Source organism: Sceloporus occidentalis, unplaced genomic scaffold (genome assembly GCF_023333645.1).
Source record: "Sceloporus occidentalis isolate IW3139 unplaced genomic scaffold, rSceOcc1.0.p SCAF_3, whole genome shotgun sequence".
Lineage (NCBI taxonomy): Eukaryota > Metazoa > Chordata > Lepidosauria > Squamata > Phrynosomatidae > Sceloporus > Sceloporus occidentalis.
Window position 1 is genome coordinate 208,330,454 of NW_028316983.1, and position 13,787 is coordinate 208,344,240.

At 40.2% G+C, this 13,787-nt stretch overlaps 1 protein-coding gene across 5 annotated transcripts in view; it reads right to left on the reverse strand.

The window, feature by feature from the left end:
* The window catches only part of STAU2 (staufen double-stranded RNA binding protein 2), a 205,874-nt gene that overhangs the window by 7,036 nt on the left and 185,051 nt on the right, over positions 1–13,787 (reverse strand). Inside the window, exon 14 of one of the 5 annotated variants that reach the window (XM_089517468.1) lies at positions 10,061–10,113. The exons of the other annotated variants lie outside the window; for them this stretch is intronic. Within the exon in view, the coding sequence (XP_089373594.1) occupies positions 10,093–10,113 (21 nt within the window). The 3' untranslated portion in view covers positions 10,061–10,092. Of the gene's footprint in view, positions 1–10,060; positions 10,114–13,787 lie in introns of those variants that run through there. 5 annotated transcript variants of the gene reach the window in all.

The window sequence follows — 13,787 nt, forward strand, 5'->3', positions numbered from 1 at the left end:
GATGAGAACCCTTTTCATCAACATTCTCACAGTAGTCTTCACTGTCACTTTCATTACTTTCAACTGACAACAGTGAATATATAATGAAACAGGATTAAAAATTCAACCGGATTCATTGTAGCTTCAGTTAAGTACTTCTGGTTTTGTTCCTGCCATGCTGCTATTTTGTAGTTCCTTCATGAAATATTAACCTAGTTTCCCACGCAATTTGAAGATTTCATTCCTGGGAACCTCTTTTCCTTCTTTTACCCAGAATGTCTATCTCTATTTCTCTGAAGAGAATATCACAACAAAAGCAAGCAATTCTGAACAAAAGCATTTGTTCCCACTGAAGGAATTTCAAGGACAGAAAGGTGAAACACATGTATCTAACTTAATTACAACCTCATCCCAACCAAAAAATTTTTTTAAAAAAGTCTGGGCAAGCATTAGTACAATATTTTGGGTAACTGCCTAATATTGCGTTCAGATAAATGGTTTTCTTGTATGATAATTATGTGACATAAGTCTGTATTCTGCACTACATCTTGCAATGTTGTCATTGCTCCATTTTTAAATCTATGTTCGGGGAATTTTCATGCAAAAATCTGATACTCATTGAATTTCCAAACCATTCTGCAATCAACCCATACCAGTCTTCTTTATGTTGTCCATTTTCTTGGATGTTGCTCTAGATACCATCTCCATTATGAAAACTTTTCTGTAACCTCTGAACAACAGGATTGATTTGACACTCCACACTAAATCTCTTTTAGAAGAAAGTGGACTACATTTAACCCTTAAATCCCACCCCTCATCAGTGCATCCATAAAGAATATAAAGAAAATTTCCCAAAAGACTTAGGTCCAAAACACAGTGCAGAAATAACCCAGTTTGAGGCTGCTTTAACTGCCCTGGCTCAGTGCGAGGGAATCTTGAGAATTATAGTTTATTGTGTCACCGGAGCTCTCTGACAAAGAAGCCTAAGGCGGGTTACATACCGCCATTAAAGTACGTGCAGAGCGCGTACTAGGGTTAGGGAGGTGCGGTGCTTCCGCACCTCCCTAACCCTAATACGCGCTCTGCACGTAAAAAATGACGGCGGCCGTTCCAGACGGCTGCCGCCATTTTTACGTAGCGGACACTGTGCTTCCGCATGTGTCACGGTGGCTATGACGCCATGAGTGCGCCAGTGGCGCTTCGCGGCGTCATAGCCGTGCCGTGAGAAGGATATCCATTTTGTAGCTCCTTTTTTGCTCCACGAGGGAGTTGTGCGGTTTGGCTGCTGCGACTCCCTCGCGGAGCAAACAGCAGCGCAGGGAGACCGCCGCAAAGCGGCGGTTTGTAACCCTCCTAAATGTCTCATAAAACTGTAGTTCCCACAATTCCCTATCATGGAGTCAGGGCAGTTAAAGGGGTCTCAAACAGGATTTTTTCTGCAGTGACCTTAGTCTCACAGGAGGTAACATTCATGTAAAGAAAAACATTCAGAGGCCAGCGATGAGCCTTCTGAACATTAAAATCTATATTTACACTATCTATCTATCTATCTATCTGGCTGACAGGAGGTACAGTCCATCTGGTACATGAAGCCAATGGTGAGGAAAGCTGGGGGATGAAATTAAACAACATTTCGAGGGTGGTCCTTTGCCTACCCCTGACCTAAAGGATATGTTTATTCCTGAGACTATAATAATAATAATAATAATAATAATAATAATAATTTGTTTTATTTATATACCGCTATTCCAAAGATCATAGTGGTGAACAGCAAGTAAGCTAATTAACAAGTAAGCTAATTTGCCCCCAACAGTCTGGGTACTCATTTTAGTGACCTCGGAAGGATGCAAGCCTGAGTCGAGCTTGGGCCCTTTTGCTGGTCTTGAACTCACAACCTTGTGGTTTTGAGTGAATGGCTGCAGTACAGGCATTTAACCACTGCACCACCAGGGCTCCTTTGCTCCTACATTTTCTTTCACAAGGACTAGTTTATGTATGGTGGGGTATCCATCTTGTGGCCTATGGGTTTCATGTTCCTCATGACCTGCCTGAAGGTCTCCTCACTCAACAATGGTCAAGGAGAAAAAAAAAATAGAAATATCTGCTCCTGGAAGCCTCTCAGGATGGGTTTTTTTTTGCTTTAAAACAAGGTGTAAAGTCCAACTGGGGATGCAGTGGCTTAGTGGTTAGGACGCCAATTCTGACTATCAGAAAGTTGGCAGTTTGAGGCCTGAGCACTACATGATGGGGTGAGCTCCTGCCACTAGTCCCAGTTTCTGCCAACCTAGCAGTTTGAAAGCATGCAAATCCAAGAGGATAAATAGGTACCACTTTGGTGGGAAGGTAACAGTGTTCAGTGCAGTCGTGCTGGCCACATGACCATCAGAGCAGTCCTTGGACAATGCTGACTCTTCGGCTTAGTAACGTAGATGAGCAGTGCTCCCTACAGTCGGTTATGACTAGACATTCATGTCAAAGGGAAACCTTTACCTTTATCTTTAAGGTCCAACTACGCTTTGTTTTATCACCCAAAAATAACTTTTGCAAGACTTGAAATGGATTTCCAGCCACTTTGGGGCTTTTCTGTGGATGTATGAGGCTTTCTGGGTTGGTGCATCCTGAGGACAAAAGCTGGCCCCCAGACTTCAAGAGTTTGCCCTACTTGACTGTTTTCCGATACATTCTGTCCTTTCAACTACCTTTGCGGGCAGGCTGTACTGAAAGCAAATGAACAGATGAGGATTTCAGATCGAGGGCAATATGGACTTTATCACATGGGGGGAAATCAAAGGTTTAAACGGACATTAGCCTATGAAAATTGCGTGACTGCGGTGAAGATTTTCACATGCATCATGATTAAAGAGGACTTATCCCAGCAATAAAAAAGTAATAACCAGCAAAAATCATTCACGGGGAAATCCCGTGAATGATTTATTGCTGGTTATTACTTGTTTATTGCTGGGATAAGTCATTTTTAATTGCATCATAATATGAAAATCTTCACTGCGATCGTGCAATTTTCATGGGCTAACGTCCATTAAAACCCTCACTTTTCCCTGATTTTCCCCATGTGATAAAGTCCCAAGTTTGCTTTCATGATCACCACATCACATTTAAATCTGATTGCCTACATGGCTCTTGTGCTATTATCACATTCATTACATAAACCTTATTTGACTGGGATAACATAGTGCAGGATAACAAAGAAGATTTGTTAAAATAATAAAAGAGTCCTGAAGCTTTAGCCAATTACAGAAACAATGGCTTTGAATCAGTAAAGGTAAAAGGTAAAGGTAGTCCCTTGACCTTGTAACCAACTGTAGGGAGTGGTGCTCATCTCCATTACTAGCCAAAGAGGCAGCGTTGTCCAAAGACAACTCAGGTGGTCATGTGGCAACCTGTTACCTTCCTACCACTGTGGTACCTATTTATCTACTTGCATTTGCATGCTTTAGAACTGCTAGTCATTATCTTCACAGAAACATACATACAGATCGACTCAGAGAGAGAGAGAGAGAGAGAGAGAGAGAGAGAGAGTTGAAACTGTACAAGGAAATAAGCTGTCAAGACGGATCTCTTTCAGCAGGCTTTTCCTGAATAAAAGTGCCCGGCCGCAGAATGACTGCCCCTCACATCATGTATCAGCCCACCACTCTGTCCTCGCTGTATTTTTTATTATGTTTTTAATAGATGTTTTAATTGTAACTTGTTTAATCCTGTTTTAAGGGGGGTAATTTGGAACATAAATTTGTAAATGTGGATTTTAACGTGTTGTAAGCTGCTTTGATTGTCTTGTCACAGAAAAGCAGGATATAAATAAAAGTTTTATTATTTATTATAATGTCTAGCACAGAGGATGTCCAAAATCTTGGGATTTGTAGTTTGATAAGGTATTCTGTCTAGTCTGTCAGAGAGCTCTGGTGTCTCAACAAACTACAAATCCCAGGATTTTGTAGGATAATGTCCTGACAATTAAAGTGGCGTCATACTGCTTTAATTCTGCAGTGTGGCTACACCCAAGGATAATGTTTCTTTCATGAAAGCACATATGCCATGATTCCTCAAGAATATTGTACATATTATTATTGATACACATGTGTACATAATCTTTTGTATCTTCACTGTAGTGTGTGGGCTGTTTCTCTTAAGCTTGAGTCACATGTGCTGCATGTATCTTATTAGTTTTGGTGTAGTGTTGGTGACATGTGTGTTCTGGACCATGCTGGCTTGATCTCTGGGGCTTGATAGCATGAGTGTACAGAAAGGTTTTGTAGCAGATGTGTCACAAGTATAAGCAAGTGCATAACCTCATGAAAATCAAGAAAATTTGCCTCTTCCCCCTAGAAATGAAAACAATTTTCACAGTTATTCTCATCCTCAACAACAAAGAGTACCTTGACTTGTCATTAAATGAACACTTTTTAAAAAAAAACACATGTTTTTCACATTCTGAGATACTTTTCTCTTTTTTTTTTTTGCAAAACTTTTGTTTGTGAAAAGTTTATTTATTTTGAACAAAATTTGCTTTTGCCTAAAAGTATGTCATACTTTCAGTAAACACAGTTGGCTTTCTGTATCCATGGATTTTGCAGCCATGGATTTAACCATCAATGGCTTGAAAATATTTTTTTAAAAATCCAAAAAGCAAACTTTGATTTTGCTATTTTATATAAAGGGCACCATTTTACCACACTATTATATATAAGGCAACTTGAGCACGCATGGATTTTGGTATCCATGAGAGGTCCTGGGATGAAACTCCAGCAGATATGAAGGGACAACTGTATACAAAACTTCTAGCATGTGAAAAATCACCAAAAAAATACCCAAAACATTGGTGATCTCTCTCAGTGTGGACAAAACCTTTGAAATTTTTATTCTTATGTGTGAAATCAAATTAAAGATTTAAATCTATACTGCTCAAACTGGCACATATTGTCAGGATGCAACTATTGTTGTTGTTAACTGCCCTCTAGTCGATCTCGACTCATGGCAACCCTATGGATGAGACATCTCCCAGACCCTCTGTCCTCCACTGCTGTGGTTAATTCCTGCAACCCTATACCCATGACCTCCCTAATAGAGTCCATCTATCTGGCACGTGGCTTTCCTCTCTTCCTACTTTCCTAGCATTATTGTCTTTTCCAATGAGTCCTTCCTTCTGAGGATGTGCCTGAAGTACAACAGCCCCAGTTTGGTCATCTTGGCTTCCAGGGAGGTTTCCAGATTGACCTGCTCTAGGACCCATTTGTTTGTCCTTTTGACTGTCCACGGGATCCTCAGCACTCTTCTCCAGCACCACATCTCAAATGAATTTATTTTCTTCCTGTCATCTTTCTTAACTGTGCAGCTCTCACATCCATACATGGGCAATAGGGAATATGATGGCTTGTATGATTCTAATTTCTGTACTTGGTTGTATACCTTTGCATTTTAGAATCTTTCCTAGTTCTTTCATATCCACCTTCCCCATTCTTAATCTTCTTCTGATTACCTGACTGCAGTCCTCATTTCTATCAATGCTTGATCCAAGGTATGGGAATTCTTTTACTATTTCTGTTTCTTCATTGTCTAGGTTGAACTTGTGAAAGTCCTCGGTGGTCATTATTTTTGTATTCTTTATGTTCAACATTAATCCTGCCTTTGCACTTTCTTCTTTGGTCTTCCTTAGTAGGTGTTCCAGGTCTGTGAGGTTTTCTGCTAGTATTATGGTGTAATCTGCATATTTTAGATTGTTAATATTTCTTCCTTCTATTTTTACTCCTCTTTCTTCTGTGTCCAGGCCTGCTTTTCTTATAATATGTTCTGCATACTAGTTGAACAGATAGAGCCTTGTCTGACCCCTTTGCCAAATGGGAACCATTCTGTTTCTCCGTGTTCTGTTCTGAGAGTAGCCTCTTGTTCTGAGTACAGATTCCTCATTAGGACTATCAGATGTGTTGGCATTCCATAGCCTTTCATGATCTATGCAGTCAAAGGCTTTACTATAATCTATAAAGCTGATTTTCTTTTGGATTTCCCTGGTGCGCTCCATTAGCCATCGTACCTATCCTGACCAGTAAATTGGAACTAGTTCTGAGCACATGATATTGCTAAATCTTTCTCCCCTGATAATCCAGCTGCCCACCAGCCACAACAACTCCAGGCATGTTCTTGAGTCTTAGGCAAACCGTAACTCTCCTCCCAATTCCTTGCAATGGAATGTTGGTGCACCTTGAGTACTGGATGGGAAGAAAGAGCACTGAGCACAGGTAAGTACAGTACTTACCACATACAACATAAGTGACTCTGGCGGGATACAGACGGGCAAAAAGGGGTGTGTTCATGACGTCATGAAGGTAGAGCCTTCAGACGGCCCTTACCTGAATGCCGCCATGAACACGCCGCCCGCACGCCCCAAGCGGGAAGAAGCGGCATTAAAAAGGTGCTGCTTTTCCCCGCTTCTTTTTTGTATGATGCGCAGCTGCGCAGCTCCGTCTGTAAGCTGCTGCACCGGTACGCCAGAACTGTTACGCTGCTAATTTAAGTTGCCCATTTAAAAGCTCCGTGTCTGCTGCGTCACATAATGAGTCGGGGTCCTGGAACATGCGCAGTTTGCAGTCAGGCTTTAATTGCAGCGTCAGCTTCCATGCAGGTGTGGAAGCTGCAGCACAGCTGCAGCGCATTTTAAGACTTGTAACCCTAACCCTAACCCTAACCCTAGAGCAACATGTACGCATGCGCTGCTAGAATCGGGGAATGTTTGGAATTTAAAGTGAACCCCTACACACATTCCTGTGCCATTTTCACCTAACAATAAAAAACCCTAAAACTTTAAATATTTACATATGTACAAGGGAGGTGATGGGGGATGGCAGGGGGACAGCGGTGGCAGCGGCGACAGCTGTGGCTGTGCATTGCAGATTCAGCAAGAGCGTGGGGACCAAAGGAGAGGAGGCATCCATGATGCTGGTGACATTGGCAACGTGCAAGCGGACAAGGATGCCAACACCAGCTGATCACCAGCTGGCAGGAGACCACTATTGTTCTTGGGCAGGGTGAGGGAAAAAGTTTTAAAGGGGCTTGGGCACTTTAAATGTGCACATAAGCTTTCTGCCGCCGCCGCTGAGCGCCGCAGCTGCACATCCGCCAGCCGGCAAAAGAAAAAAAAAAGCCCCGTTTTTGGCCGCCCGTGCAGAAGCTGCCTCTCTCTTTGCAGCGTCCTCTGAGGTGGCGGTTTGGAAACTGCGGGTCAGAAACGGCCCCAGGTGAGGCGTCTTCACTACCCCCCATGTGGAAGCCCCATACACCTGAGCCACGCCCCCGGGGCGGGCGGTCTGGAGGCTCCGTATTCAGCAGAATACACCTCCAAGACGTCTTCCCCTGCCCGTCTGTATCCCGCCATTGTACAGTTTCTTCCTAAAACTGCAGAGTAAAAAAGTGAGTTTTCAACATTTGTATTAATGCCTAAAAGAAGTGATTTTTACTATGAAAACAGTTGTAGGTTGTGTGTTCCTGTAAAACTGGAAACTAAGTGAATACTATTTTTTTTTTTTTTTTTTGCTTCTGTACACAGCTCCTCGGATGAACTAGACACGATATATCGAGCTATTACCAGATAGCAAATACTTGCTAAATTAACAGCAGTGAGGGGGATACAGGTGGAATAAATGTTTGACACAGATTTCAGTGGACAAATTCTTTTTTCTAAATACTGAACACTTCCTCAAATGGATTTGTTTCCTTACAAAAGAGCATCTGCACAGATATATAGAAATATTTCTCTCCCCCAGAAGATTTTACAACTGCTTTGTGAGCAAAGCCCCATAGGTTATGAAACAGATGTCTTTACACATTTCATGTATCGCTTGTTTTCTGTGTAGATACAATGATGCCAAAAACACAATGCCAACAGGATACACTACTCTGTTCTTTGTTAGTCTTGGCTGCTCTTCCAATTATAAATATGCATCTGGATCTGGCTGGCGGTGGATGTTTCCAATCATTTTGGTCATTTTAAGCTTTGCTTAAGCCAATTAGCAATTAGCAAATCATACTGAAATTTGTTAATTTCTTCCCCCTCTGGTTCTCTCTCTGTGGGGAATTAGATATTTTGTAATGACAATTTAATAACATTAGATCATCCTTACACAAAGCAGTTGCACTCAGCGGCTGCTCTAGAAAAATGTGATTTCAACTCACATTCTTATGATAATGATTTAATGTTTTTCAGTACACTGTACAGATGTATTTTCTGCATTATACACACACACATACACACACACACACACACACAATTTTAGTTTCTTCCCAAGATGTTCCTTAATGGTTTTCTTGCGTTTGTCTTTCCTCTTCATCTTACCGGGAGTGGCATTTACTTCTGAGGATAGGGAAAGAGTCTGGCTTATGACTTCCTGTAGTTACTCCTGCTAAGGAATTGGCATAAGTACTAACAAACACATATAACATAAAGCAAAGAGCAAAAAGCTATTTCCTAATTATTATGAGTGAGTTTCTTAAATGCTTTTAATTTAGTTACAGTACAATCCTATGCATTACTACTCAGATGGAAGCCCTAGTGAGTTCAATGGGACCAATATTCAGGCAATTCCTTAAAAATAAAAAATGGTGACAGTCATTAGTACAGAGATGGAAGGTTAGGATTATAGGAAGAGATGTGTCTGACTTCAGTTCAACAACATGAAACTTTAATTGTGTGTTGTATTATTATTTTATTTGTGTATTTTAACTGATATATTTTTATAGTTTAATTTTATTGTAACAATATTTTTACATGTTTTTCTCTATATGTGTTTTAATTTTGCAAGCCTCCATGAGCTCTTTGTTGTAGGAAATGGAGGGGAGAGGAAAAAAGAGAATTGTTATCTCCTGGATTGTACAGTCATTATTTATTAAACATTTTAATTTTACTTATACACCACTTTTATGAGCAAACCAAAGTAGTTAGCAATAACAATAATGATAGTAAAAATAAAAAAATAACCAAGAAAACTCCCTCAAGGCCTCTAAAGAGAAAAACAATAAACCAAGAACAGCAGATGAAAAGAGCAGCAACAAACACACCAACAATATAACAGCAGGTGAAAAATCAATAAAAAGGAAGAAATAACTCGCAGCAGTAAGGAAAACAAGGAACACAATGCTCAACACTCAGCCACCACCAAAGACTAACCTAAAAAGCCAAGTTTTTTTCCAGGTAACAAAAAGTAACTTGCCAAGGAGCCAGAAAGACTTCTCTCAGTGCAGAGCATTCCAGAGGCTGTTAACTGAAGTCCATTTGGTTTGCTTTGTTTCATGGGGAACACCAAAGGGGACTTCAGATGTTGAACAGAGAGTAAAAGGGAAGAAAATAATGATGTGGCAGGAGGCTATACCATATAATCTTGGAAGCTAAGCAGTACCAGCCCTGATTAGTATTTGGATGGGAAACCACCAACAAATGTCAGGTGCTATAGGCTATATTTCAGAGGAAGGATTTGTCAAAACCTCCTCTGAGTATTCCTTGCCTAAGACAACACTATGAAATTCATGGGGTCACCATAAGTCAACAGGTGACTTGAAGGCACAGACATCCTCCTACAGACAGATTTTTTAGCTTTATTTGATTGTTCTCCCCTTTCACTAGAAACCCAAGGTACACCAACCAAAGCCAGGTGCAAAACTGTGGCCCAAGAAGGCAAATAGGGAATGGCAGAACCAAGTGTCTGCAAACATTCTCAACACAGGAATTTGTTTTCACTACCAGAAATGCAGTTCATATAGAAATCTTTTCACATACAAATCTACTTATGTTTTCCCAAGTTTTTTTTTTACTTCAGCAGGAGGAGAAGAAAGGCCTTTTGTTGTCACAACTGTTATGTGACTGGGAGTTAGAAACCCTTTGCTAATCTACTGCAAATTACTGGGGGGCTATCAGTAGATCCCAGTCTACTTTCTGTTTGCCCTTTATTAATCCACCCAGATTCCAAGCGGTTTAAAACTTTAAGGATTTGAAAGATAAAAATCAAGATGTTGAACTGAGCCTAGAAACAAACACATAACTAATGCAGATCAAATAAGACTGCCACCATTGTACCTCTCCCAGACAATAGTCTGATTATGCCTGAATATGGATCAGTTGAAAGGTATAGATGCCTGGAAATGAAAAGAAATGAAGAATCAGTGGTCAAATTTATCTTCTCAAGGCAAGGAGAAGCATACCAACAGAAGCTAGCAAAAGTTAAGCAGCCAAGAAAAAGTGCTATATCAAGAATGTTCCCAAGCAGAAAGCTCACAGGAAAGAGTGCACATGTACCCAAATCTAGATTGCATGATCCTTGACCAATAGTACATCTTTCTTTTCTGGGATCTTGAGAATGGTAGCAGGAAATGTTCCTTTCCTGAAGATATCATTGCAGGATTCTTGCCAATAGTCATTGGTTATAAATGGCATTAGGACATACAGAAGAATAAACAAGACATTACAGTTGGCTCTTCTTATACACATATTTTTTATACACGGATTCAGGCATCAACGGTTTGAAAATGTTCAAAAAAAGTATAAATTTCAAATATCAAACCTTGATTTCCCATTTTTCATAAGGGACACCATTTTGCTATGTCATTATATTTAATGGGACTTTTGTTATCCATGGGGGATCTTGGAACTAAACCCCAGCGTATAACAAAGGTCCACTGTATTTCTCTTATCCATTTCTTGCCATAGTTGACCTACCAGTGTGATCAAGGCAGTTGTATTTCCATACCATGCCAGAAAAGGGACTGAAAAAGTGGTATCTGTTTTGAGCTATAGCTTCCAAAAAATTTCAGAGAAAATTGAATAACTTTACATCAAGGCTGCTAAAGAATACATGTATGAATTTATTAATTTACTTGGAATCTTTAGCTCTATATTCCAATTAAATAAATAACAAATAATAAATAAAACTTTTATTTATATTCTGCTTTTCTGTTACAAGACAATCAAAGCGGCTCACAACATATTAAAATCCACATTTACACAACATATTAAAATCCACATTATGTCCCAAATTCCCCCCCGCCTAAAACAGGATTAAACATGTACAATTAAAATATCTATTAAACACACACACACACACACACACACACACACACACACAAGGACAGAGCGGTGGGCTAATACATGATGTGGGGGCAGTTATTCCGTGGCCAGGCACTTTTATTCAGGAAAGGCCTGCCGGAAGAGATCTGTCTTGACAGCTTTTTTAAAGCTTTCTAAGCTGGCAATTTGACAGATCTCGTCTGGCAGACCGTTCCATAGTTTGGGAGCAATTGCAGAGAAGGCCCTCTGGGAGGTAGCAGTCTGGTTTTTAAAGGCTGCAATAGATTCCTCCCAGAGGACCTGAGGGTGCGGGGCGGATTATATGGAAGCAGGCGATCCCTCAAATAGGTTGGACCCAAGCCATGTAGGGCTTTAAAGGTGATAACCAACACCTCGTACTGTGCCCGGAAACTAATAGGCAGCCAGTGAAGAGATTTTAAGACGAGTGTTATTCGGTCACTCCTAGTTTTTCCAGCGACCGGCAAATTAAAACAAAGACAATTCACAAAATAAACAGAAGTTGGAAGCAGTACATTTTAAGTAATGAAACAAAGTAATGAAGATATAACAACATTATTTTTAAGAAGAAATGTAGCATTATCTATTTATGTTTTAGTGTAACAAACCACTACTTTTTTAACACTGTTTTAGAAGAAAATAATTCAGGGATTGGGGGCTATTTTTCTATTTTTGTTTAATGATAAAAGAATAATGATTTATTATTAATGATTAATGAAATAGTGATTATTATTAAATAATGATAAAATATAAAATTTTGAGAATGTGTATAGTTCTCAAAATATTTAGTAATCCACAGTTCTCAATGAATTATTTTTTCAAAAAATAAGAAAGGTAATAGCAAGCACATTACTTCTGAAATTCAGTGTTCTAAATAGGTAACAAGGATAAATATATTAATTTACAAAATTACCTTAAAAACAAACAAGGAATGAAAATGACAAGAAAACAGCTAATAATATAAAAATACAGGGCAGAATAAAAACCAGCCTTTAAAAATGTGAGACTCAAAACTACCAATAGAATATGATGCAAATGGATAAATTAAGGACTATTACTAAAGAAAGCTCACTGAAGAAAATGTGAAGAACAATGGAATGAATAAAATCCTGGAAAGAGAAATGGGGTGTTAAGTAATTTATAAGTATAATAGATTGAAAACTTTATGATAGTTAGAACTTACTTAGCTTCTGTAATAAGAAATAATTAAGACGACTTATAGAAAATTGTAGAGAAATGGTGATGAATAGAAGTTTGATTTCATTAAATTAGCAAAGAATCATTGCTTGGTGGAGATGGATATCAGTAGAAGGATGGAAGGAATTAATCTAGATTAGATTTTATGGAAGATTTATCAGACAATGTAAATATGGTAATGGATGGAAGATTTACAACTGCTGTTTAAAACAACAATACTACCAACACAAAAGTTTTGAGACAAAGAAGACATCTCATGGGAGCACACATTGTTTTGTCACTCTTCTTACTCTACATCTATCCTCCATTTACTCTTCCATCACTCTACCTAGTAGTTTTTTGGGTTTTTTGTGTGTTATTCAGACCAGCCAATTTATCTCCTACTGAGAGTTCTTCTGGGTCATCTTTCTAGTATATGAACCATATTGATTCTACCTTCCAAAAATTATGACCCTAAATTCCCCCAGTTTTCCAAGACCACTGGTAGGTATATAGCCAATGTTATTAGCAAAAGCAATACTAGATATGTGGGAAATAGTATAGGTATGTGGTAGGCTTGCCATATCCCGCCAGGGGGCGGGACTTTCCCGGTTTGGGGCAGGTCCGCACGGTCCCGCCCCGGTTTGGCCCCGCCCCCGGGACACACACCACCCACGCGATGGACACCAGGCAGGGAAAGGAGCCTCGCCTCCGTTCCCTGCTTGGCCTCCTCTGCCGGCGAGGGAGGCGGCCTGGCTCTGCTCCCTCCTTCCCGGCCTCTGTGGAGGCTTGGGCCTCCACAGAGGCCGGGAAAGGGAGTGGGGGCCGCCCGCGATCGCCACGATCGCGGGCGCTTTCTTCCCTCCTTCCCGGCCCCTATGGAGGCCCAAGCCTCTACCGAGGCCGGGAAAGGGAGTGGGGGCCGGGAGGAGGCTGCTTCCCACCGCGGTGATCGAGGAGCAGCCCTTGCATCCTTCCCAGCCTGAGAGGAGGCCGAGGCTTCCTCCCAAGCCGGGGAGGGGGAGGAGGACAAGGTTTTAAAATGTAGGACCTTTAAAAAAAAAAAGTCCTACATTTTTAAGCCTTGTCCTACATTTGTCCCGGTTCGGAGCTCCTCAGTTATGGCAACCCTAGTATGTGGACATGCTGAAATTGGAATAGATATGTCATCCTAAACTGCTACACATTGTTTAATAGGAAAAGGAGAGACTTAAACATCTAACATTCCTATAAAATGGCATAGATCATTATGTAAATCTAAGTGCTTCATCAGTTAGTTCTGCTCAAGCAGATTGAAGTAAACAGACTGACATTGGGTTTTATTTTATTATTATTAATATTTGCTATTTTGAAAAGAGAGGATTTCATTCTAATTTTGTCTTTTATGGGTAAAAATTACTGCAGCACATGGTCTTGAATTTTATTGTAGCAAAAGAAATGTTAATATGTCTTCAAGAGACTTCTTAAAAAACATGAAGGGGTGGAATCCTAAGTGTGAGAAATGTGCTAAGAATGACTAAAGAATCCCCAAATGCTTTACTTTTAGAGCATG